The sequence below is a fragment of the Scyliorhinus torazame genome, chromosome 15 (assembly GCF_047496885.1).
Source record: "Scyliorhinus torazame isolate Kashiwa2021f chromosome 15, sScyTor2.1, whole genome shotgun sequence".
In the NCBI taxonomy this organism is placed as follows: Eukaryota; Metazoa; Chordata; class Chondrichthyes; order Carcharhiniformes; family Scyliorhinidae; genus Scyliorhinus; species Scyliorhinus torazame.
Window position 1 is genome coordinate 10264076 of NC_092721.1, and position 27798 is coordinate 10291873.

Here is a 27798-nt window from a genome sequence, read left to right on the forward strand (position 1 = left end):
TTGGGCACCATCGTAAACATAATGAAACATTTCTTTGGTTAAGTTGTAAGCATTTAACATGATAAACTAGAGACTTCCAGGGGCGGCACGGTGTAACAGTGGTTGGCACCGCTGCCTCACAGCGCCAGGGACCCGGGTTCAGTTCCGGGATCGGGTGACTGTCTTGTGTGCAGTTAGACCGTTCTCCCTGTGTCTGCGTGGGTTTCCTCCGGGGGCTCCGGTTTCCTCCCACAGTCCAAAGATGCGCAGGTTAGGTGGATTGACCATGATAAATTGCCCCTTAGTATCCAAAAAAACTACAGACCTAGTTGTTGTTAATAAGAATACAATAGATAAAATGTGTTTGATTTAATGCAAGAAGCAGAGGAGGTCAGATATCGGTCATATCTCAGAACTGTGTTAGAATTCCAAATACATAATCAATATGTATTTTTTAATATGTATATTGCGATAAATAATAGCATGCTTCATCATTTATTAATGTATAATTATAATAGCATGCACTATTTTATATTAATGCTGATTATACTTTTTTATAGATATTGCATGAAAAGTGTGATTGGGATTAGATAATATATAAATTCATACATTATGTCCTGTAAGCGTCTAGACCACATTCACAAGTTTAAAGCTAACTCTGATTAGACGCTGAAACTTGCCTGACTTAATTGACCAAGCTTCTTTCAACAAGCAGCCACAACAGCAGCAGAAACCTTCTATCTCCGGGCACAGTGCGGGAAGGTCATCAGGAAAAAACTGGCAGGATCAACTGTGTCCAGGATCAACAGAGTGCTCCCAATCTGCTGACCATGGGACAGCCCAGCTGGACTTTCTGGACATTTCTGTGCCTCAGATTATACTGCCTCCCCAGTCAGAGAGGGGCGTGTTGCTGGGTGAGAGGACGACGGGGCCATTATTTGTTTGTGTGTCTAAGGGCACAAGGGGGTGAGAGAAAAATAACACAAATTAGCTACACGCTTAATGTACATCAGAATGTAGGTGAAAGGCTACATTTACTGGATTCTAAGCATGTTCATGGCGCAAACTGAAATATACTCGTCATCACTCTCATTTATTTTGACCATTGTACGTGAACTTGAAAAATAATCTTTAGGTCGATTTCTATTGTTAAATCTTTCTCAAGTCCAATCTCTTAATGAAAATACCGTAAAGTGCAAAGCTTTAAATAATTGAGCTAAATATGCAAAATTACTAAATTGTTACCGAAGCTTGGTCCTGTTAGTTTGCAAGGCAGATTGGGCTGACTGACACAGAATATCAATCATTAATAATTTTTTGAAATTTAAAGTGCCCAATACTCTTTTTTCCTAATTAAGAGACAATTTAGCGTGGCCAATCCAGCTACCCTGAACATCTTTGGGTTGTGGGGTTGAGACCCACACAGACACGGGGAGAATGTGAAAACTCCACGGAGAACGTGCAAACTCCACAATATGTTAGTAATCTAACTACTGAAAGCATGGCTTTAGAACATTTCAAATATTTATTTATAAATCTGTCTCATCTGAATGGATAATCCAAATAACGTGCCACTATTAGCAAATTAATGAAATTCCGGTTGACTCTCGAAATATTATCTGCTGCAGAAAGAACATCCGTCAAAGCGAGTATCATTATAAAGTGAAACTATAGATACGCAAGGAACTTACTTAATACTTATCTATTATAATAAATATTAATTAGTATTTAATTGTGGTACTTTTAAAGTGAACTCCAGAATATCTGCATTAAAGCACTGGTTACGTTGTTCTGAATGACATAGTTCCAGTTTTGGTGAAAAACGTCCACCGCACAATTTTAACTGGTCTAAATTCATGATCATCGTCACCAATCACTTTGCTAGTTTAACGCAGAATTGCAGCAATCAGCATCATCTTTTAAGACGTTTCAAATTGGTTTCTCGGGATTTAATATCACAATCTAATTATATTAATATTGTATCGATAAAGAAAAAGTTCATTTTTAAAAATGCAGTAGGTGATATTTATCATTGACAAAAATTACGTACATTAATCGTGTGCTAAGGGCATGGGACATATTGCCAAAGCATGATTATTTGCAGCTGGGGAAATACTTAATTCTACAAAATCATTTGGTGTGTCCTGCTCTTGATCCGTTTTGGTCAGGTCCATTCTGAAAGGACAACATTAACACTCCTTTTCAGTTTTGTGACCAGGACACACTTGCTAAAACAAATGGCGTCATTTCAAATGTATGATTTTTCTTTTATGTGTGATCTTCAGTTTTTCTAAATTTACGCCATTCGTACAAAAATGTAAATTTTTACTCAGAATATACTAGTCAAGGGAATGCATTGTATGTTTCTGAGGGAGAGGCTAATGTGCTGAACAAAACTGGCAACATTTTAGTGCAAAGCATTTCTTTCTTCTACAAATAGTTATTGTTAGGTGCAGCTAAACTATAGTTCCTTTATGCTGCTCTTTAATTCTGATCTGTTCACCAATTTAGGAAAAGTACATTCCAGTATCTCTGTTCTCAATATGCCACGTCATATTTATTCGAGGAACAGAACAACCACAAATGTTGGAAAGCTGAAATGTAAAAATCACAGAAATTGTTGCAAACCTACAGCAGGTTTCACTCGAGGTTACGTAAGGGGTTGTATGCACTTCCTTCTGTGATCTAACATTTTACGATTTTCTGATCAGCATCTGAAAGTGGAAGGTTAATAGCTTGGATTCCAAAAGAGGCTCAGAGCTATCCTCTTCTTTTAGGTGACTTTTGGATATTTCTGGCATTCTCTGGTTCATTTTACATTCCAACTTAAGGCCGAGTTTATTATTTTTTCAGTGTTTCAAACCTTTACTGTCAGAGGTAATTTTACATTTTTAAATAATGATGAATAAATTACCTCAGAAATAATTTTTTGGGGTTACTTAAAGTATATTAAAAAGGAAAGATGCGGCAAAGTAGTAATTGGGGAAGCTGAAATCCAAGAACACACTTGGCAACACCACCTGTGTAATTAAATCAGAGTGACATTTTCAAAAACAATTAATCGATATAATTTGTCATTATTTATGCATCTATGGAAATATACATTTGTTTTTATTCCTTTATTGAAGAATTATTTCCTGTTAAATAATTAAAATAGGACGGTTCACATTTGAACTTTTTCTTTACCACTTCCAACCCCTGGCATGCGATGTGTCGTCCATTAATCTCCCTGAATACACCAAAAATATAAAATAATTTTTGACTTAATGTCTAGAACAACATACAGATACACTTCTAGTTCTGTCCACAATTGCAAGAAGATTTAAGAAAGAATAAATAAGAGCTATGTTCAGCTTTAGACCATACCAGTGAACCCCATCAAGGCACCCTCTCTCGATTGCCTGCAAAGGCCCTCCTCATCCTTGTAGTCAATATATACAAGATCTATGGCCTGGAGACCAAATGCCTTTGCTGTAACAACAACCTTCTGCCTCGCGTAAACAAGCTCTCGAGCATCTTTAGTTCTGGTGGCACCTGGAACCGTGGGACAAAAGTAATGAGAGCACAGTTGCTGTATTTCCACAAGGAAATTATTCCACAAATCGGTTTTAAAATTGTTACATACCGTACGTAAGCTAGACAGGTTTCTATCCCAATAGACAAGACAGAAGCATTTCACGTTTTAAAATAATTGATACGGGAAAATGAATTAGTATAAAAATGTTAAAAGATATTTAATCTTCTTGCGAAAACCTCAATGAAAAGATTTCTTGTGATTGGTAATGACTGATTCCTATACTTTGTTTTGTTATTTCTGGTCACTGTTGGTAACGGTTAACTAAATTAACAATTTAAATACTGAACAGAATCTAATATAACTAAAAAGCTCCTTTGGAAATAAAAACACGGAACATGTAAATACTTTAGAAATTTGTTTTCAAAGTTAGCTATTAATTATAACCAACAACAAAAGGATTATATTTAATGTGGATCCAAGTTTGATTTCGGTGTTACAAAAATAAAGTTACTAATTTAATTAATCTGTTTATAAAGTAAAAGTGTGGAAGATTTTTAGACACATTTTTAAAAAACGTAAAATGTAATGAATGAGTGTGTCTGCAGGTGACAACTGAAGGAAGGAGAAACAGTGCGAAAAAGATCCTTTTTCTCACCTATGCTGGCACAAAAATCATCCGATCCAAATACCACTCCGTCAAGACGGAAGCCAGCGTGTGCTCCGAGACACTGTGCTTCTTCGCATGCAGCCTTCAGGAAAAATAACATTTTGCAATACCAATGTCAATGGACTATACTGCACACCTGATAATTTACAAACATGGTTTCAATCACTCTAATATGATCAGGGGCACACGTAACAACCATTCAGCCTGAATGAAGGGCTGCAAAAGGTTCCTTGCTTCTTGATTTGTAAAGCGCAGGCAAAAATTCAATTTTGTAAGATTTTTAGGTTGCTAGGCAAAAGGAGAATCATTTAATTTAGAAAAAAGTGTAACCGCTGTTTTATTTTCTGGCCAACTCCTTTAGAGAAGACAACGCACCGATTTGTGTAACCCTCTATAATTTAGCAGCTGCGCATTTATCCATTTATTTTTCTTGTGGTTTTCTGGTTAGCGAAGTTCAAGAAGAATTTGATTCTACTTTCTCCCTGGGAAATTGGATATTTATGATGCTGGGGCACAATAATTTCGTTGTAATCTGAAAAATAGTCTTGCATGATAGAAGTTTGTTAAATAATTTAATTTGTATTTTTGGACCTATATTCACAACAAACTACCTTTCATCTTCACTATTTAAGTATAAACTCCTTAAGAGTGTCAGAGGTCTGTGCACAACTTGCACATTTCTGTTCTTTACTAAATATTTCATTAATTTCATACATTCTTATTCTTAATGTTTTTCGAAATAAAACAAGTCTTCTGGACATAAAACAATTTATAAAACAGCATTTATAATCAAACATTAACTGGATCATTTTTTAAAAAGTAGTTTTATTTGAATGCCGGAGATGTCCCAAAATTTTCCCTGAATGCTCTGCGGTGAATCAAATTAAATATTTATTTGGATTTGTGTTGCCTGGACTGAGTTTTTATGAAAGGGTGTGTAGCTAACTGTATTCAAATACTGTAATGCCTTGATTTTTAATTTATGGAACTATGATAATAGAAAATCTACATATGAAAAAATACTGACTGCACTTTGAATTCCATTACTTTTTTCATCCACAAGAAAATTCTGTTTAAATATATATTTTGTTACCTTGAAATTCAGCAATCCTACTGCCGTCTCCACGAAAGTGATTAAATTCATCGGTTCCTTTAATGTCCGACCCTTGGAGTATTTTGCAAATCTGTTTGCAAACTAAAAAAATGGAAATAATTTTTAATTTGCTTTTCCCTGGTTTGATAAAAATGGAGAAATAATGCCTGGAAAGGATACGATTTGCACTCCAACCTTTTAATTTCTGCAAAGTCATTTAATAGCCTGTGTTAAGTATGACTGTGTCTTCAAGGCCTTTTTAAAAGATACTGAAAATTGAGTTCTATTTCAAGCGTTTTGTTGAAATTATTAAATACTTAAAGGGCATTTAAAAATAAAATTTACGCGTGGGTTTTATATGTCTCACATCATTAACACTTAGATCGATGTTGATCTACAACTTCAGAGTGTCTAAATATTCACTTTAAATTTGTTGACGTGGTAGTTTCCTAGTTTCAAAACACGCACAAGTAAAAACCATACACTTTAATATACTTGATTCCAGCAATACCCACTGAAACGAACACCTTCATGTGTATCCCCTTTTTGTGGCGTGCATTCTGCGAGGTGGTACCAGCTCTCGTTGTGGTTCATTCAGTTTCTGGAGCAGATTTGAATTAACCTGGACTTTGACATTAAATACACATAAATATGACACAAAGTCTAATAATTCAGAATTCTGAAAGGCGGGGATTACAACGGACAAATCCTTTTGCTATTTTATTATGCTGGTGGTGTAATTCCTGAATGAGGAATCATCCTCTCAGACTAGCCGGCCTCTCTCTTCAGCTTCTAAAGTATATGATTTTCGCTAATACTTTTGAGTTTTAGTTGGGGTGTCATAAAGAAAACAGGTTTCTTTCTTTGAGCACTGAGCATTGGAAAAATTGTCGCCAATTCACAACCCGCGCTGGGCTGTCAGTGGGGTATCCCAAATTCCAAAATCTATCATCTGGAAAGATACAATAGCTCTTCACTCTCTTTTTTCTCCTCTCAGAGGCAGGATTAGAGTACAAAACACACTACATTTAAGTTGTAATCATCATACTTCCATAGCTGATGAAAGTACCTCAGGTAACCCGCAAAGACAAAAATAAAATCAGACATCTGAAAATGTAACGAAAATTCACTCGTCGAAGGGTTTCAAATGAGAAAAGGGGAATTTTAATCATCTCCCCGTTCAATCTCAGTTGGGTAAATCATATCTAGGAGATTTGCATAAATATAAACCATCAAAGCCTTTTCATCTTCAAAGGGGGTTTCGGGACCCCATAAGCTTTGTACTGTAATCATCACAGGTCACAACCCTGCAGGAGTAGGGCTGCTATGGCAACATAAAAAAAACTAATGCTACAGGCTTAACATAATATTCTGGTTCACAGAAAAGTGCAGTGACAGAAAATGCCTTTTATAAACTGCCAACTTATATTATAATACCTGGATTTCACTTTCAACTGCATGAAGTCCCAGTTGCTCTATTAATTACATATCGTCGACACAATTAGTTTTGGATTCACATTTTTAAAAAAATCAAATTATTACTTCATTTTGTTACACTATTCTCACCCCACCCACCCCGCCCCCACGACCTTTACCCCGCCAAAAGGTTCTTTTGTCCGTGCAGTTTGCAGATTCAAACTACAAGTTGTTTGCGGCAAATATTAACATACAAAACTGAGTGCCTCGGTAAACAGGTTTCAATTCATTTTTTCCCCCCTCTCTCAAAGAGACGATTAAAAGTTTCCGGCTTGTTCCGGTGTTCACTGCACTGGAGTAAAAGAAAAGAGAAATTGGGGAGGAGAATTAGCAAGCCTCAGCAATTCTTTCAATTCCAAAGCACACCCAATACTATGTTGGCAAGAATGCACACTGTTCAGGATTTGCGGTGGGATTGTTTTGCGACAAAGGAGTCAGAGTTACGCTTGTTATAGTCCAATAAGCCATGCCAGTCAAACAAGTGCCCATAGCCAGGACAAAGGAGAGCAAGAGATTCTCACACAATAGACAACAAGTAAGTCCATCTTTTAGTTACAAATCAGCCTCCATGTTTATTCTTAATATAATTTTTTTCTCTCTTCTCTCCCCCCCACCTCCCCGAAAGGGGGAAACGAACAGCAAAGGGTCACGCACGCATCCTGGGAGAGTGCAAATGGGCGTGTTCAAACCGGGAATCCCCACGGGAAATCGAACATTAAGCGAGGGACGAACAAACCAGAGTTATTTACCAACTCGTAATGTTGTAACCGTAACAGAGGGCAAGTTGGGGGGGGGGGGACATGACGAATGAAAAGGGACTGTTTATTTAATAAGAGTCACCGTCATTCTCGTTGCTAATGCAGCCAAACCACTTTTCACTCCTGCTGAACTTATATCCTCAAATTCCACAGATATTGCATAATTTAATAAACATAGACACAATATTCTCCAGAGGCAGGTTTTAGTCAGTAAATTACTCATATTTTCATCATGAAAACTGCAGTAAACACTTCAAAACAAGTAAGCATTTCAGTTGTTAGCCATAAAAATCAGAGTTAAAGACACTTTTATAAAGTTTTATGAATAGTTTTTTTTTTAATACATTTAGTGTACCCTATTCATTTTTTCCCAATTAAGGGGCAATTTAGCGTGGCCAATCCACCTACCCTGCACATCTTTGGGTTGTGGGGGCAAAACCCACGCAAACACGGGGAGAATGTGCAAACTCCACACGGACATAAATAGGTTTTGCTTCAATCCTATTTAAGATTAACTGTTCCTATATTTTATAATCGTCCTCATTTATTGAAAGCATGTTAAGGTAATGAGGGCTATTTCAAAGTTGACTTAAGTAATTTGCTGTGTCTCCTGTTTTTATTTCAAGACTTTACGGGCTTAAGAAACCCCAGCCATGAAGCAAAAACACACCTGCTAGCAATTAAAAGCGAAGAAATACAGAACTATTCAGGAAATAATATCTGTAGTAATTAAAAACAGTGGTTAAAAGCTTCCTGTTCATTTCTCTTGTATGCCCCAAGCACAACCCCTTATATTCCTTTTCCTCTTTTTCATTTAACCCCTCTCTCTCTCTACTTCTACCAGCTTGCAATCATTCTTCACCTACTCAACATCACAATCCCAGTTTCAACCAGAGCTGGAAATATCAGGAGGTGTGGGCGGTTCAAAATTTCCTGAACTGACCCCCTCCCCTCCACCACACCCTCTTCCTCCACCGCTCCCCCTCCTTCCCCCAAATGATTTGATGTGTGATCAAAGCACGAGGTTTTCGCTAAATCTCAGCCAACTCACCCATTTTATTTCTTCGACAGTTTCCACTTTAGGGAGCATCAGGGTAGGAGGAAGCACTTCGGATTGCAGGATAACCTCCATGTCCAGCTCGGCCAGGCCACTCGAGACACAGTTGATCCGCACACACAGATCTGTGCGGCTTACGTGAGGTCGGGTCAGCACCTTTGCGACTGTCAGCCTCGCTTCTTCCTTTAGCCAAAAGAAAAATCTATACTCAAGAGGGGACTTGAGATTTTAAAACGACAGAATGCATCATTGAAATAAGAGCAGCATTCAACAATTTACACTGTCTGTGGTTAACCTCAGTCATCGACATCTCTCCCAATACAACTTGAGCATGTTGCAATGTAGAATAATCTATTAAAAAATCAGCAACTTCAGGCCCACTGTGTTAAATCTAGAGACATCTGCTTCAACGATTCAGCTATCTCTGGAGCTGGATGTTTGTGAACAGGTTAGAGATTTGACTACTTTACTAGTTTAATTCACCTTACAAGGTCCCAGTGATATTATTTTTTTAAAATGTAGAATACCCAATTCATTTTTTCCAATTAAGGGGCAATTTAGCGCGGCCAATCCACCTACCCTGCACATCTTTGGGTTGTGGGGGCGGAACCCACGCAGACACGGGGAGAATGTGCAAACTCCACACGGACAGTGACCCAGAGCCGGGATCGAACCTGGGACCTTGGCGCCGTGAGGCAGCAGTGCTATCCACTGCTCCACCGTGCTGCCCCCCCCCCCCCCCCCCCCCCAGTGATATCATGTTTAGCAAAATAGCCGCGGGCTTGCCATGTGCTGCTGATTCAGGAGAGGGGCAATTAAGTCAGACATTCTGTCAGGGGTGCAGGCGCAAGCGCGGATTTGAACCAGGATGATGCAAAAATTTCCTTGGCAAAGTGCAGAAGGTAAAAGAAATGGCTGCAAGACTTGAAAATGTGGTCTGAGTTAAATGGCGTGAGGAAATAGTAGCTTACAGTTGTCAGGTCAGATCAGAAATGGGCACATAAAGTAGCTTAAGACAGCTCTGCGGAGTCACTGATTTACAGGGGTTTAGGCTGCTGATAATTAGAGTAAGCACAGGCACAGATGAAGTGATGGCTCTCTGCAGTTCAAGTGAAAAGAATAATAAACCCCAAGGTTAATGAAACCTGAATCAAATAGCCTTGAGCCTGGTATCATCACACTTTCATGAAGGGCTAACACATGCCAGTCAGTGGGAGGGTGAAGCTGCAAGCGACTGGTGATCATTTGCTATAATGCATAAAATGCTGCAAGTGAAAAAATTACATAAATAAAGGCATATAGGAACCTGCCGACCAATCCAGATGCGACTTTACAACGGAGAAGTGTAAAAAAGTACAGTGCAGTCAAATTGGCAGCTGTTCACCATTCCTGCCACAGATTAAATCAAAGACCCCTAGCTCAACAACCAATCAAATCACACTTTCACCTCCATATAAATCATGCTGAGGATTGACTTAAAATGGACACAGCTAGTTACCTTGCTCCTCAAGATTTCCATATTGTTAACCATTTAACTCCTCAAGTACCCCACACATTTCATTAGCCAAAGTCTGCACGTTATCCCAGGAGTGCCCAGGAATGATCACGAACAAACCCAGGTGTCAGAGAATCTTACAGCACAGGAGGAGGCCATTCAGTCCACTGTGCCTGTGCTGGCCCTTTGAGAGCAATCCCATTAGCCCCGCGGACCCTGCTCTTTCCCCCATAGCCAGGCAAATATTTTCCCTCCAAATATTCATCCCATTCCCCTTCTGAAAGTTACCACTGGATCTGCCTCCCCCGCCCTATCAGGCAGCACGGTCCCGATCACAGCAACTCGCTGTGTAACAAAAAACCTCTCCTCTCTCATTCTGATTGACTCAGCTGAATAGAGGGCAGCACGGTGGCACAGTGGTTAGCCCTGCTGCCTCACGGCGCTGAGGTCCCAGGTTCGATCCCGGCTCTGGGTCACTGTCCGTGTGGAGTTTGCACATTCTCCCCGTGTTTGCCCCCACGACCCAAAGATGTGTAGCGTAGGTGGATTGGCCACGCTAAATTGCCACTTAATTGGAAAAAATGAATTGGGCGCTCTAAATTTCTATTAAAAAAAACTGAGCTGAATATATTCTATATGCAGAACACACAGTGCAATTTGCAGCCAGGGAGAAATACACATTTGAACACCCCTTGATGGTTGTTTCAAGTGTTAGAACTGTGTTTTGCTTTTAGTAAGGAAGCAGTGTGTCACATTGCTCTGGCCACTCAAGGCACTGAATTAAGTAGGTTTTCTTGAAAAATGTTCACGTGTCTGTTCGTTTGTGCGTAAGATGGATATGAACGTATCAAAATAAATGTGAAATCCCCATCAGTCACTGCGGTTTCTAACGGGACCTGACAGTAACGGAGTTACACAAAATGATCAGCCTGGCTGCTTGGTATAGCAGCTGAAAATATTCCTAGTTGGATGTTGCAGGCAATCTCAAACGGTCATCTTCATTAGAATTGATCCTGATATTCAGTCACATGGACGTTTTCATCATTGCCAGACACAGACACCCAAAGCCAGATGATACCATTCCCACAGCGACACAATCTGGTATTCAACCGCAAGCAATCTGGGTAATATAGTTAGGAATCAAGGCCGCATCCGCCTCTGATGTAAGGAAGCCCAAAAGTAAAATGCATTTTCCTCTGAGCTCAAAGCACGTGCTCCGAAGTGCATTTCGGATATAAAGATTTATTTATTTTCTTAAAAATTTAGAGTACCCAATTCATTTTTTTTTCCAATTAAGGGGCAATTTAGCGTGGCCAATCCACCTACTCTGCACATCTTTGGGTTGTGGGGGAGAAACCCACGCAGACACTGGGAGAATGTGCAAACTCACACGGACAGTGACCCAGAGCCGGGATCGAACCTGGGACCTCGGCGGCGGGGGGCATTTCGGATACAAAAATAATGCTCTCTCCTTTACTTTTCTGCATTGTGAAATAACTCCTCTCCTTTCCAGCGACTTGTTCACAATATCAACCAATTGCAAGAATGTAGAATTGTCTCACAGGGAGAGATTCTGAAACCTCTGTCACCTTTCTCTAAAAGGTCTGGCATAGGCATGATGGGCTGAATGGCATCCCCATGTGCTATGTTGGTCTAAAATGCATGATTCTAAAAGGAAATAGTGTTTTCACACTCCTACCACTGGTAAACAGGGCACATTCCCACAATGCAATGCTCTCAGGCTAGCACCAAGGTAACACAATAGCCTTCTCAAGTGCGCTGCATTAATGTGTCTTCCACAATCACCTCTTGTTTTAGATTCTGACACTAGCAACACAGACCAGTGCTGTGAAATTCAATTTTTAGCTCTGTCCTCTAAACAGGAGGATCAGCGGCTAATAAATATGTTATTGTGCTGACTATCGCGTACAGCTGTGAGCTGATGAGAAGCCAAGAGACATTAGGATTTCCGCTACCATGCAGCCACAAACACCTGGAGCAGAATTAAGGGCCGTGTGCCGATAGGGGAGGAAGGCTACACTGGCCCAACGCACAAGACGGCAATGATTAAAGCTGAGAACGCACATGCAGCCGCACAAAAGAGGGAAACAAAAAGATTAATCAGCAGCCATTAGACCCACTAACCAATCAGCCTCGCACATTCTGAGCTCCTGAATGATCAAAACTGCAAAGAAAACAACATCCGTCCACTTTCACACTCCAGTGGAAATGGTGCTCCCTCACGGCAGGGCTGCACAGTCGCACCATCTGGAGAATAAATCGTGTGTGAAGTACAGTATAGTTTGGGACCGAAATCTGTAGCGGCAACTCAGCGGTTAGTTCATTAGTTCCAAACTTCCAGGGATTAGTCCGGCATCTATTCTGCTGTCGGAAAGGATAAGACAGACAGAATGCGAAAAACTTCAAGGAGGACTGGGACAACCAGGGAGAGGGGGGGGGGGGCAATCCCAGGGCTCGTTTTCAAAGTACAGAGTACAATCCACCCTCAACCCCCGTCAAAATTGTCAATATCACTATTACTAAACAAAATGATTCATTCATTTGTTTGACCGAAGGATATTAAGCAAGTCACCGAATTGAACAATATTTCAGTTCTCAAATGGGAGTGTATTAACAAGATAGTATTTCACGGCCTGATATCATAGTTTAGTGGTTACATTACAATAGTATGGTCATGGGTTCTTAGACTGGTGCTGTCTGACACTTCAATCTGCCACCTACATCATTGTAGATACATGTATGTATATAGGTGTTTGTACATGTTTATAGGTACATATATATGTATATGTATACTGGTACTCTTATTTTCCCAGTGAGGGGAGACTTACTTAGCTTCAAGATAAAACAAAACACAAAGGGCAATTTAAAGAAAATAATTTATTCAATGGGGCAGAGTGATCAGCTCAGCAACCAGCATCGCCAGATTTGGTCATCACCACACTGATGTCTGTGGGTTCAAGTTCCACTCCAGGGCCATGGGCACAGAAATCCTAACCGACCCTCCCAGTGCAGTGCTGAGAGAGTTCTCCACTGGCGGAGATACTGCGTTTCAGCTGAGATTCTAAATCGGATTTGGGCATGACAAAGATTAGGTAAGGTTAGGAGGGTAGGGGGATGGCATGGGCTTAAGTAGAATGCTGTAGGGTGGCACGCGGCACAGTGGTTGGCACTGCTGCCTATGGCGCTGAGGACCCGGGTTCGAATCCTGTCCCTGGGTTACTGTCCGTGTGGAGTTTGCACATTCTCCCCGTGTCTGCGTGGCTCTCACCCCCACAACCCAACCATGTGCAGGGTAGGCAGATTGGCCACGGTAAATTGCCCCTTAATTGGAAAAAAAATAATTGGGTACTCTAAAAAATGTTTTTAAAGTATGGGTGCTCCATCCAAGGGCCAGTGCAGACTTGATGGGCCAAATGGCCTTCTTCTACTCTGTAGGGATTCTGCGATGATTCTATGAAAGATAGACCCAGCCCAGTCTATTTTGCAAAGTCCTTCTCATGAACAGTTTCAATGGACCTAAATATGAGGTGCCAACCTGGTGAGGCTACAGCACAAGGACTGACTATACGCATGCCAAACAGCAAAAGCAGCTTTCGATAGACGGAGCCAAGTGATCGCACAACCAATTGCTCAGGTCGGAGCTCTGCCACATCCAGTTACGAAGGGTGAGAAATTACACAGCTAACAGGAGGGGGAGGCCCCAGAGTTTTGGATGAGGTCAGGTTTATGGAGGGTGGAATAGGGAAGCTGGCCAGGGTTGTCTAGTCTAGAGATAACAAAGTTGCGGATGAACACCATTTATAAGATCGGCGGCAGCATCTCGCCAAGGCATCTTTGGCAGTACTACCCAGGTGGACCACAGCAAGCGCAGAAAACAGCTCACTATCACTGTCGGGTAAATGACGGAAAGTTTGGTCACAGAGGTAGGCTTTAAAAAAAAAAAATTTAGAGTTCCCAATTCTTTTTTTTCCAATGCAGGGGCAATTTAACTTGGCCAATCCACCTACCATGCACCCATTTGGGTTGTGGGGATGTGACCCACGCCGATACGGGGAGAATGTGCAAACTCCACACAGTCAGTGATCCGGGGCCAGGATTGAACCTGGGTCCTCGGCGCTGTTAGGCAGCAGTGCTAACCACTGCACCACCGTGCCGCCCTCAGAGGTAGGTTTTAAAGGAGGTTCTTATAAAGGAATAGAGGGGGAAAAGCGTAGAGGTTTTGTGAGCGAATTCCAGGACATAGGCCTAGTCAACTGAAGGTTAAAGGTGCAGCATAATTGAAACTTAATGTTGCTGATGCAAAATACTTATTAAGTAAGTATTAGGGCGACACAGTGGTTAGCACTGCTGCATCACAGCTCTCGGGACCCGGGTTCAATTCCGGCCTTGGTTGACTGTCTGTGTGGAGTTTGCACTTTCTCCCCGTGTCTGCGTGGAAACCGGGTGCTCCGGTTTCCTCCCACAGTCCAAAGATGTGCGGGTTAGGTGGATTGGCCATGCTAAATTGCCCATTAGTGTCAAAAATGTTAGGAGGTGTTACTGGGGTGGGGGGTTGAAGCATGGGCTTAAGTAAGGCGTTCTTTCCAGGGGCCGGTGCAGACTCGATGGGCCGAATGGCCACCTTTTGCACCGTAAATTCTATGATTCTATGAAATATCTCCACCATTTTTAAGTCTCACTGGTGCCAATTCCTCTTTTTCCTGATATTTATTGTAAAAACGGTAGCTCTGTTTTAACTGGGTGGATTTGAGTTAGGGATTGGCAGTTGGGATGAGAAAGGGTAACAAAATGAAAAGACAACAGAATGACGTAAGCCTGTAGTCAAAAATCTTTTGGTTATAGAGGTCAGTTGTAAGGAGTGTCCTAAAGTGGTGGAGAGTATTAGGGGAGGGAGCTCCAAGGTTTAGGGCCTCAATGGCTGAAAGCACCTAGGATGTGATATAAAAGACTTTGTTTTAATCCAGAGGACCCAATTATTTTTTTCGAATTAAGGGGCAATTTAGTGTGGCCAATCCACCTACTCTGCACATCTTTTTGGGTTCTGGGGGTGAAACCCACGCAGATACGGGGAGAATGTGCAAACTCTACATGAACAGTGACCCGGGGCCGGGATCGAACCCCCGGGTCCTCAGCGCCGTGAGGCAGCAGTGCTAACCACTGCTCCACTGTGCCGCCCTGATATAAAAGATTTATTACAAATCTTAAAGATCATCAATCTTGGCTCCGCAGTAGCATTTTCATTGCCCACATCTTTCACAATGGAGGGCAAGCTTTATGGGAACTTTGCTCAGTCTTGTGGGGAGCCGGTGGGGGGGAGGGGGGATTGTGATTGTTTTGTTTTCTGGGATTCCTCGGGAGTGACAGAGTTACGATGTTTGCTGTTTAATGCTTTCAGCCACGCCGACACAGGGACACAATAAACAGCAACTTCACGTCAGTGGGAATGATGCCATGCTACGCAGCACTCAGCAACAATAATCACATGTCAGCACCTTCACGGGCAGGAAATAAGTCTGTTGACCTCTTGTGAGACACAAGAAGGGCAATAATCCACATGGGCTGATTGAACAAATATAGAAGTTGATCACTGCTAGTCAGCATGGATTTGTGAAGGGAACGTCATGGCACAGGCAAGTGGGCCGAATGGACTCGTTCTGTGCTATGACACTTGTAATCTGCCTGTGTCGGAAACAGGCAGCTGGCTATGTTATTGAGGAGATACAGTGAGGAGAGCTCAATTTCCATAAACCACAGGATAGTAAAAAAATAAATTCTGGGAGGAAATAGCCAGATGCCTAAAAGCAATTTTAGCCAACAACAGGGAGGCAGGAATTTCAGGAATGATCCATGGAATCGGCTGTGAGTCAGTGGGTCACGCTGTCGCTGCCGATTCACAAGGTTGTGAGTTCACCCACTCCAGACACTTTAGCACAAAATTCAGGCTGACCCTCAAGTGCAGTACGAAGGGCGTGCTGCACTCTTGCAGTTGGTGTCTTCTGGGTGAAACATTAGTTTTCCTCTCAGGCAGACACAACAAAAAACAATACAGCACAGGACTAGGCCCTCCGGCCCGCCAAGCCTGTACCGGCTATGATACCAACCTTGGCCAAAACCCTCAGCACTTCCTCGTGCCGTATCCCTCTGTACCCATCCTATGTATGTATTTGTCAAGGTGCCTTTTGAACGGCGTTAATGTATCTGCTTCCACAACCTCCCCTGGCAATGCGTTCCAGGCACTCACCACCCTCTGTGTAAAAATCCTGCCTCGCATATCTCCTCTAAACTTTACCCCACGGACCTTAAACCTATGCCCCCTGGAGACTGACCCCTGCACCCTGGGAAAGAGTGCCTGCCCATCCACTCTATCCATGTCTCTCATAATCTTGTAGACCTCCATCAGGTCACCCCTCAACCTCCGACTTTCTAATGAAAACAGTCTGAGTCTATTCAGCCTCTCCTCATAGCTAACACCCTCCAGACCAGGCAACATCCTGGTAAACCTCCTCTTCACCCTCTCCAAAGCCTCCACATCCTTCTGGTTATGTGGTGACCAGGATTGTGCGCAATATTCCAAGTGTGGCCTTACCAAGGTTCTAAACAACTGCAGCGTGACTTGCCAGTTTTTATACTCGATGCCCCGTCCAATGAAGGCAAGCATTCTGTATGCTTTCTTGGTCTCATGGTCACTATTTTGAAGAAGAGCAGGGGGAGCTACCACAAGTGGCTCGGTAATATTGCATGATCTAAGCGACTAGAAATTTTTTTTTAACTGTCTGGTCATTGTCGCAGTGCAGTTTGTAGGAGCTTGCTGTGCACAAACTGACTTCTCACGTTTCTTAAATTACAAAGGTAGCGATATTTCACAAAGTGCTTCATTGGTTGAAAAGCACTTTGGAATATCGCGAAGTCATGGAACTTGCTGTAGAAATTCAAATCTGTCTCCGAAAATCAGACCCAAAAGCGTCACCTCGAAGAAAACGAAGAGTGTAAATATTGAGTGACGCTTTGCAATACTGCACTCTTCCAGTAGGATCACAGTGATACCTTGTGCCACTGCATGTTTGCATCTTTATTTGTGTGCATTGCGCAGTACCTTCTTGTTTAAAGCAACACCATCTTCACAGTCGAGGACAGCACAATCTACGCGGAGGCTGGTAATCTTGTGGAGCTTCCTTTCATCATTTCCAGGTATGTAGAGCACAGCTCTCCGAGGCACATACTTGTGCTTGGTATTTGCACTGCAGGTGTAGCGACAATGCTCCACATGCCCGAGAGTACTGCACGTCTTGGCAGAGTTACCTCTGAAAAAAAAACAAGGGCAAATGTCATTGAACGTTCAAAGTCAAAGGGAAACCAAAGTAAAAACAGGCTTCAAAGGGTCGCAGGCAGATTAGAAGAAAAACTAATTATCCATTTGCTTTTTATGAGGAAATATGACTAGAATCAGCACTGGGAAGTGAATCTGGTTTAATATATTCTTGGAGGTTGCATCACATGACTTTCTGCCTCCAGTCAACTCCTGTGATTGGCCAACTAGCTGTCTCACTCTTATATACAGATTTGCCAGAGAGTGGTCCCACCCACAATGCAAGGGATTTACATTGTTAGATCTCGCGAGGAGTGGTAAGCCGGGTAGATCCCGGAAGTGAGATCTCCCGGCATCCACCAGTCACGTTGCGCCGCACTGCTTTGCGAGCACAGCGTGATTGGTAGATCCCGCCCGCTGAGATTTCATCCATGTTCTCTCAAATCTCTGATACAGGCTTAAAGTATTCGGCCAACGAACCAAAGAACAACGGGGAAGAATTCATTCCTGCAGCAAATTGTTCTGATCTGGGGGGCGCTGCCTGTAAGGGCGCTAGAAGCAGATTCAACTCTAACTTTCAAAAAGAATTGGTCAAGTGGGCAGCACGGTGGCGCAGTGGGTTAGCCCTGCTGCCTCACGGCACCGAGGTCCCAGGTTCGATCCCAGCTCTGGGTCACTGTCCGTGTGGCGTTTGCACATTCTCCCCATGTCTGCGTGGGTTTCGCCCCCAGAACCCAAAGATGTGCAGGGTCGGTGGATTGGCCACGCTAAATTGCCCCTTAATTGAAAAAAAAAAATGAATTGGGTACTCTAAATTTATACAAAAAAAAGAATTGGGTAAATACCTGAAGGGGAAAAATTTACATGGCTATGGGGAACGGGCAAGGAACGGGACCAATTGCATAGCTCTTTCAAAGAGCCAGAACAGGGGTGATGGTCTGAATGGCCTCCTTCTGTGCTGTGCGATTCTCTGACTTCACAATGTTTATGCCCCTGGTAACAATATCTGGCATTGTAATCACCCTGTTGGTGTGAAACCTCCGATTCTCCAGAAGCAACACTCTGCGAGAAATCTGTTTTATGTATCAGCTGGCAACAGATTTGCGATGCTCCTTGCTATGAAGCAGCCTTTGTCATTGTCGGGGGGACACACAGAGAACCCCAAAGTTTTACAGCACAGATTGAGCAAATGAAAGCTGATTTCACCGCCCTGCTTCCTCACACAGAAAGGCTGTTTCCTCAACTTGAAATAATTACCCGTTTTTGCCTTCAAAGATGCAATGGTATCTGCCTGAAGTATTCCCGGCGGCAAAACATTGTACGGCAACAATTCAGAGGAATATTCTCTTCGCCTCTCCGAGTCAAAGTCTTAAATTAAAAACCACTCATCACTGATTCCCAAAGCACAGGAAATGGCTTTTTCCTTTTTGCCCTATTAAAATCCTTTAGAATTTTAAAAGCCTCTATTAAATTGCATGGTCTCCTGTACTCCAATGGAAGTAATCCCAGTAACTCAAACCTTTCCTCATAACAATCCTGCTTTATCCTGCTGAACCCAAGTATGTGATCTCCACAGTTTTATGGTGCATCCTGTAATTGTGGCCTCACCATTGGATTTTACCTGTGTATCTCACCCTGTAGCAGCTCTCCAAAGACTTTCTGAATAATGTTTTGTGAAACACTTTCAGAAATTTGAACACCGCTCTCATCCGCAAAACCTGCATTCATATAACATTTCATATCCTCAGACCGTCCCAAACTGCTTCACGATAAATAAAGTACAGCACTGCCCCTCTGACAGTGCGGCACTCCCTCAGTACTGCCCCTTTGACAGTGCGGCACTCCCTCAGTACTGACCCCCTGACAGTGCGGCACTCCCTCAGTACTGAACCTCTGACAGTGCAGCACTCCCCCAGTACTGACCCTCTGACAGTGCGGCACTCCCCCAGTACTGACCCTCTGACAGTGCAGCACTCCCTCAGTACTGACCCTCTGACAGTGCGGCACTCCCTCAGTACTGACCCTCTGACAGTGCGGCACTCCCACAGTACTGACCCTCTGACAGTGCAGCACCCCCCTCAGTACTGACCCTCTGACAGTACGTCACTCCCTCAAGCACTGACCCTCTGACAGTGCAGCACTCCCACAGTACTGACCCTCTGACAGTGCAGCATTCCCTCAGTACTGACCCTCTGACAGTGCAGCACTCCCCAGTACTGACCCTCTGACAGTGCAGCACTCCCTCAGTACTGACCCACTGACAGTGCGGCGCTCCCTCAGTACTGACCCTCTGACAGTGCAGCACTCCCTCAGTACTGACCCTCTGACAGTGCAGCACCCCCTCAGTACTGACCCTCTGACTGTGCGGCACTCCCTCAGTACTGACCCTATGACAGTGCAGCACCCCCTCAGTACTGACCCTCTGACAGTGCGGCACTCCCTCAGTACTGACCCTCTGACAGTGCGGCACTCCCTCAGTACTGCATTCTGCTCCGGTGTGGGGGTTTAAACCAGAACCGCTGACTCATATGCACAGGATGCCTCCCGCTGAGCCTCTAATTTTCACCTTATTCCAAATTAAGAGGGAGTGCAAACCGCATGGAAAAGGCTAATTAAGAAGGAACTGATATAGCCAGGCAAGTGGGTGATTTAAAGCGATGAGACTAGGATCAGTGAGGTTGATATAGTCCTGCAGCAGGACATGGCCTAGTTAGGGGCTTTGAGCGGGGCTGGGGTTCAGCAGTTCAATGCGTCGCTAGAAACCTCAGCTCATTGTGTCGCAGCAGTAAAGGAAATCTATCAGCAGAATTCTCTCCTGGGCCCCGCCGGTGGGTTCAATGACAGGTCAAATATGGGAGAATCCGGCAGGAGTCCAAGTAACGATTTTAGTCCAGCGCGAATTTCCCGCGGTATCTTCCACTGGTGCCCCCCATGGCGGATTGGGAATCCGTTGCAGGCTGGCATGAAACTGACTTGCATCCCGCTAATGGGATTAAGGTCCGATCGGAATCTTCCACCCATGCCCCAATCTCCACGACGCCAGTGGGAACCACCCCGGTCCAGAAGCCGTCTGCAACACAGTGGTTGGCAGATGTCAGAATTCATCTGAACAATGCCTGGGGTTGCTTCAGAGTTCAGGATGGAGGCCGCCTGCAACCTTGGACCCCCGGACACCACAGCAATGATCGGGGGCTGCATCTGTTGGTGGATCTTTCAGCTTCGTGCCAACGAGGAGGTCCATCTTCCAGCCTCATAGTGTCCCTGGAGATCCACCTTCTGTGTCAGGAGGTCTACCTTCTTTCTTCAATAGCGGTCAATGATGTCAGGTGTCTTTTTAATATTGCACCCAGATATGATGGTGGGACCTGCATCATCACGCCACCCCACGGCGCTAAACCCCCGGGTGCATAATTAATGAGGTCAGGGCCGGGAGATATGGTGTGATTTCCCGCTAGTCTCCACCTCCCCATCCCCATCCCCACAATCCCGTTATGTACTGACCCCCACAGTGGGAACTCCACCGGGTCGGCTTTGGTGCAAGTTTCCCCAAGTTTCCATTTAATTTCACACAGCAATACATTGGATTAGCCAGTGACTGACAGGTTTATTACTCCAGAGGCAGATGCTTGGTGGATTATTGATCTATCTTTCCCTTCACGCTTGAATGCATCTCAATTATCCTGCTTGGATGCTAATCACAATGTTTGCAACCACCTTTGCTCTTTACCACATCAAAAGCATCTAGGCGCTTTCACTGCCTTTATTTCACAGTAGAAAGCACTCAGCTGTTTTGTTGTGCTGAGAAGCTGTCAATCATAGCAAGAGTGTTTATAAATATTGTGGTTACCATAAGATCAAAGGGTTGGATGACCCGTACTGTGGGAGGATGACCCATTATTTCCATGGGGGAAGGGCATGCCCCCACTTGTCAGTGGGTTGGGGGTGTGGAGGATTTACATTGTGGGGTGGGAGAGGGGGCCCACCGCCTGACCCCAGTATCGGGTCACACACTCAAAATGGAGGCTCGCTACCAGGATTCCGATGGAATCTGGTGAGATCTCCCCGTGCATAAATCAGCATGATGAAGGGGAGACTCTTGACCCGGGCGTCACTCCTAGTGCCAGTGGAAACCAGTAGCGATTCTCCGCCTGTGGGAGTACTTAGTCTCCAGAACGGAGAATCTAAGCCTTAGCCCCAGATGGAAGAATTTCGCCCATAGAACCTTGGGCTGTATAGAATCACAGGATGCATGGAATGGAATCACAGAGTGATCAATATAAGATAGTCACTAGTAAATCCAATCGGAAATTCAGGAGAAATATCTTTACCCAGAGCGTGGTGAGAATGCGGAACTCGCTCCCACAGGGAGTAGTTGAAGTGAATAATATAGATACATTCAGGGTAAATACTTGAGGGAGAAAGGAATAGAACGTTGATCGGGTGAGATGAAATAAGGCAGGATGAGGCTCGACTGGAGGAGGAACACTGGCATAGATCCATTGGGCCAAGGTGTGCTGTACAGACTATGTAATACTTTGCTTATATTTGGAGGGAATTGCTGAGTTTTGGGACCAGGTAGCTGATTAAGGCACAGTCACCAATGTTGAACGATGAATGTTGGGCTTGCACAAGAGACCAGAATTGGAGGAGCACAGAGATCCCAGAAGGTTTCAGGATTGAAGGAGGCCACGGAAGGATCTGAACTTAAGGATGACAATTTTAAATTTCAGACATTGCCGGAATGGGAGCCACTGTAAATCAGTGAGCACAGGGGTAAATGTGTTTTGGCGCAAGCTAGGAAACAGGCCACAGAGTTTTGGAAAAGCTCAAATTTATGGAGAGAGTTGGGTGTTTAGCCCAGTAACAGATTTAAGTGAAGGGCCTTAGCGGTAATATCGTGTTCAGTTCAGGGCACCCCATTTTGGGAAGGATGTCCAGGACTTGGAGAAGCTGCACGACAGATGTATCAGGATGATACTACGGATAAGGAATTTCAGTTAAGTGGAGGGTTTTGGAGAAGGTGGGGTTGTTCCGCTCTGATTAAAGGGGGTTCACAGAGAAAGCCTGATAGAGATGTTTAAAATTCTGAGGAGTCTTGTTGAAGCTAATGTTTCCTCTGGCAAGTAGATAGGTAACCAGTGGTTACAGATTTAAAATAACTGGCAAAAGAACTGGCTGGGAAATGACGGAGAAATTATTCACACAAAGGGCTGTTCAGATCTGAAACTCACGATCTGAAAGGATGGTGGGACCTACTTGCACAGGGACTTTGAAAAGTTAATTGGACAAGTACATGAAGGGAACTAAGTTTCGGTATAATGTGGGACTAATTGATAACTCTGTCAAAGAGCTGGCACAGGCCAGATGGGCTGAATGGCTTCATTCTGTGTTGTAAGGTGCTAATAGAGGGGTAGAGCCTCAAAGCTAGGTCGAAGAAGGTTCAACTACTATGCATAAAGCTTGGTGTACACATGGAATGCACTGTCAAGTGTGGAATGCAGGTTGTGGGAGCATGCTGTGCACAATTTTGGTTGCTATATTTCCTGGCATGACAATAGTACTTTCAAAGTACTTCACTGGGTGTAAATCGTTTTAGGATGTCCTGAGATCAGGGAATGCACAATAGAAGTTTTACAGACTAGCTGCCAACCTCAAGAAGCTAAATTAAGAATTCAGTCATCTTGTCCTCTAACTGTAGCATCAATCATTTATTAACTTAATTCATGTTTTAATTAATAAAATTAATATTCCAATTAATAAAATTAATATTCCAATTAATCAAAATATCTAAAATTGAAAACTAGTCTCAGTAATGGTGACCACAAAGCTATCCTCGATTGATCGATCATTATAAAATTCCCATCCGGTTCACTAATGCACTTTAGGGAAGGAAATCTGCCGTCCTTGCCTGGTCTGGCCTACATGTGACTCTAGGCCCACACTAAAGGGGTTGACTCTTACCTGCCCCCTGAAATGACGTAGTCAGCTGCTCGGTTCAAGGGCAATTAGGGATGGGCAACATCGCGTGAAGGAATTGAAAAAAAAAATCAGGGAGCTCAGGTTTCAACTTTTCTTTCAATATAAGGTTTTCCTCTTTAACCTTTATTCTGATGTCAAATAAATATTCCTAAACATAAACTGTAAAGCAATTAACATATGAGTAAAATCTCTGTTGTCAATCTGTGCCAGCCTATTACCTCTGGAGACAATTTCCCGTGTCTGCGTGGGTTTCGCCCCACAACCCAAAGATGTGCAACGGAGGTGGATTGGCCACGTTAAATTGCCCCTTAATTGGAAAAATGAATTGGGCAGTAATTTTCCAGTTATTTTCCTTACTAAAACATACAGTGCTCCGTTTTTAATTCCCAGTTTCCAGACTTTTCCTGGGTGCATTTACTAAAAACTGCAAATTGTCAGCAGCACCAAGGCTTTGATCCAAATAAATCAAAACCGTAAAAAAAAAATTTTTTTTTAGAGCACCCAATTATTTTTTTTCCCAATTAAGTGGCAATTTAGCGTGGCCAATCCACCTAACCTGCACATCATTTTGGGTTGTGGGGGTGAGACCCACGCAGACACGGGGAGAATGTGCAAACTCCACACGGACAGTGACCCAGGGCCGGGATCGAACCTGGGTCCTCCGCGCCATGAGGCAGTAGTGCAACCTTTCGGCCTTTAAGAAATGCAAAAGAAACACCTCCAATTCAGCCAAGACCTGCAAAACTGTACACAGCTTGAATGTATGAGTTACTGGAGTTCACCTAAAACCCCGCCAGCTGTGTCCTGGTTCAAATCCCATTCACTCGTCTCTCCTGTGTTCGCTGACCTACTGAACCTTAACAAAATTCCCATCCTTGTTGTCAAATCCCTCCTTGGCCTCACCCCTGCCTGCAAGTGGAACATTCCCGGTTTCTTTTCTTATAAATTTAGAGTGCCCAATCATTTTTTTTTCCAATTAAGGGGCAATTCAGAGTGGCCAATCCACCTACCCTGCACATCTTTTGGGTTGTGGGGGCGAAACCCATGCAGACACGGGGAGAATGTGCAAACTCCACATGGACAGTGACCCAGAGCCGGGATCGAACCTGGGACCTCGGCGCCGTGAGGCCACCGTGCTGCCCTGAACATTCCCGGTTTTAATCGTTCCAACATTAGTGGCCAATCAGCTGCCTAGGCCTTAAGCTTTGGAATTCTGTCCCTAAATCTTCCCGCCTTTCCATTAAGACACTCCTTAAAACATGCCCGTTGGACAAAATCTCTGGTCACTGTCCTAATATCTCCTTCCGTAGCTCAGTATCAAGTTTTGTTTGATAGCCCTCCTGCGAAATGCCTTGGGAGATTTAGTTCTGTCAAGGGCGCTATATAAATGCAGGTCGTTCTAATTCCCGCAGCTAGCATCCAAGGGTCAGGGGCAGCAGGCAAGTGCGGCCTATTTGTTGTTGGAGCCAATCCCGTACAGGACAGGGGCTATCAGGCTTACGGTGACACTTGCCAATGACAAACTGGTTCGGCAAGGTCTTGGCAAAATCGGGTTTGAACAGAGTGTGAAGAAAGGGGTGCGTGAAAGTCTTTCTTTCCCAAACATCAACTCTCCCTTGTAAAGTTTGTTTTGACTTGAGCTGCCCATTCAACAAGGTTTGCAGTGTGGGCCAGCAGTTCGCAATAGTCTATCAAAGCCAGATCAGATGCAATTGTTCCTCACTTAGTCAGCCTTGTGTGAGGCTTAGCAGATACCAGCTGAATAAATCCATTCAAGAACAAGCACAATTGAGCAAAGGGGAACAGATTAAGAATCCTTAAAAAAAATAACAAGTCAAAAATCTACATAGAACTGCCTTCTAATTAAAACGGGAAGACTTGAGATGTTTGTTGTAAACAACGACAAGTCTTACACAAACATTCAGCGCTCACAGCTACTGAAATTCAGTTGTCGGCACTCTGCCTTTGCCTAATCAGTATAGTTGTCCAAACATTCTTGCTGCAAACCACACATTTTATCTGAAATGCCAATGATCACAGTCAACAGCCTCCACTTCCCACTATCGGTTCGGTTCTGCAGCCTGGTTTCCTCAAGCAATTAACACCAATATTTTCACAAAATTGCATGGATCATATATGCCTCATCGTGGTGCAAGACACCTGGTTTTAAGCTGTAACGAATCATTTGGGCAGTGAGTGTGTGAGTGCGTGTGAGGGGGAGTGAGCATGTGTGAGTGAGTGAATGCGTGTTGGTGAGTGAATGAATATGTGAGTGTGTGCAAATGAGTGAGCGATTGTGAGAGTATGTGTGCAGTTGTGTTAGTGAGTGAGTGTGTGTGAATATGTGCGAATGAGTGATTGTGTGAGAGAGTGTGTGTATGCAAGAACAAGCGTGGATAGAGTATGTTAGTGAGTGCTTGTGAGTGAATATGTATGTGCATGAATGAGTGAGTGCTTGTGAGGGAGAGTGTGTCCGTGAGAGCGTATGTTTGTGCGAGTGGGTGGGTGTGAGTGAAAGTGATTGTGAGATTGAGTGCGAGAATGTGCGCATGAATGGTCGAATGTGTGGCAGTGGGCGAGAGAGTGTGCGAGTGAAGTTTCAAGGAGCAGTAATCGCGCCTCAGTTTAACCTCATTGACTATAATTCTACTGCGCAAAGTTGTGAGGGAAAAGTTGTGTGTGCGAGAGAATATGTGTGTGAGTGATGGAAAAGTTGTGTGCATGAGTGAATATGTGTGAGTGAGGGAAAAGTTGTGTGTGCGAGAGAATATGTGTGTGAGTGATGGAAAAGTTGTGTGCGCGAGTGAATATGTGTGAGTGAGGGAAAAGTTGTGTGTGCGAGTGAATATGTGTGTGAGAGATGGAAAAGTTGTGTGTGCGACTGAATATGTGTGAGTGAGGGAAAAATTGTGTGTGCGAGTGAATGTGTCTGAGTGAGGGAAAGGTTGTGTGTGCGAGTATGTGTGTGAGTGAGTGAATGTGTATCTGAATGTGTGACCAGTGTTTAAAAAAAACAGAAGGGTACTCCTAAAAGTGAATGACTAAGCATTTTTTTCTCTCCCCTCTCTTTGTTCCCACATAAATGTAAAGTCACTTCAAGAGGCACTTAATCCCATCATCTACACTGACAATTGCCTTGAAGCATCAATCAAACAGAATCAGAACCAAGATGAAGTACTGCTATGTGGTGTAATTAAAAGCAATTCAGGTAGCTGTGCCTTTGGGCGCTTTTCACTTACGAGTACATACAGTACCTCAACAGGGATCTTAAATGCTGTCGTGTTTTAAAAAAGAGGTCAGTGACAATATCTCAGGGACAAGGGGAGGGTGGAAGGAAGGGGGAGGAATAAACATAGCTTAGCTTTATATAGATTGTAAAACAGCAAAAAAGGGGAGGAGCATCCAACCTCCACGGACAAAACAAAAACCCTGCAGCTACTGTATTGTACAGGAACAAAAACAAGACCAGAACCAAGGGGAGGGGGAGAGGGGGGAGAGAGAGAGAGAAGGAGTTTGCAAAATCTTGAGAATGCGAATGAAAAGGTGGCGTGGAAGGTATAAAGTCCTCCACATTAACTGTAACGACAAATCCGATGCGAAAAGCAGAAATTAATGAAGTGCCGTTAGTCAGGAAAGGAGTTTAAAGGAGGGATTAAATCACTGAAACATTGTTGTAATAAACTGCATCTGTGTTGTGTGGCGGAATTGCTGACGGCTATAAACCAATTCATTTTTCCTTCCCAGCGCAGTTTACTTCACACATTTACCAGGTATTAACGTGTTTGAACAAATCACCGCAGCCAATTTCCCGCAAATGAAACAGCAAATTATAAAGTACAGGCTCCTACGTAATAGATTTAAACACAAGTGCTTCATTCGACTGCCATCCAGGAGTCCCAGTTCTGTGGAGCTGATTGTGTGATTGTGGTTTACTATGAAAAAAATAACCCATCAGTTCCCTGGAGTGGGAATCACTGGCGGATTGTCACTCCGGAGCAATAATAATAATAATGGCTTATTGTCACAAGTAGGCTTCAATGAAGTTACTGTGAAAAGCCCCTAGTCGCCACATTCCGGTGCCTGTTCGGGGAGGCCGGTACGGGAATTGAACCCGCACTGCTGGCCTTGTTCTGCATTACAAGCCAGCTGTTTAGCCCACTGTGCTAAACCAGCAATTTACCTTTGCTGGAATTCCAAAGCTCCCTTCCCGCCCGGCCTTCCGCACTCAGGCCAGGTGAGATTGGAATAGCGAAGCACGGCCTGGCTCCAGCGGCCAGGTGTCACAGGAGCGCAGCAAAGGAGGACTGGTCCCCATTTCATCTGCAGTAAAGCAGCTGAGTATGAAGGAAGCATCGAGACGGGGAGAAGGTAAGTTTCAACGGTAAGTGAATGGGGTGTAGGGGTAGGGATTCAGACAACGGCAGAGTGGGGAGAGGTGTCCAGTGTCAGG

The 27798-nt window shown here is 43.6% G+C and overlaps 1 protein-coding gene across 2 annotated transcripts in view; it reads right to left on the reverse strand.

Moving 5' to 3' along the window:
* Positions 1–27798, reverse strand: part of clybl (citrate lyase beta like) — a 160078-nt gene that overhangs the window by 3768 nt on the left and 128512 nt on the right. For both annotated transcript variants that reach the window (XM_072476066.1, XM_072476067.1), the window contains 5 exons: positions 17157–17364; positions 8542–8730; positions 5257–5358; positions 4152–4245; positions 3346–3513 (listed from right to left, as the gene is read on the reverse strand). In XM_072476066.1, the coding sequence (XP_072332167.1) occupies positions 3346–3513; positions 4152–4245; positions 5257–5358; positions 8542–8730; positions 17157–17364 (761 nt within the window). The remainder of the gene's footprint in view (positions 1–3345; positions 3514–4151; positions 4246–5256; positions 5359–8541; positions 8731–17156; positions 17365–27798) is intronic.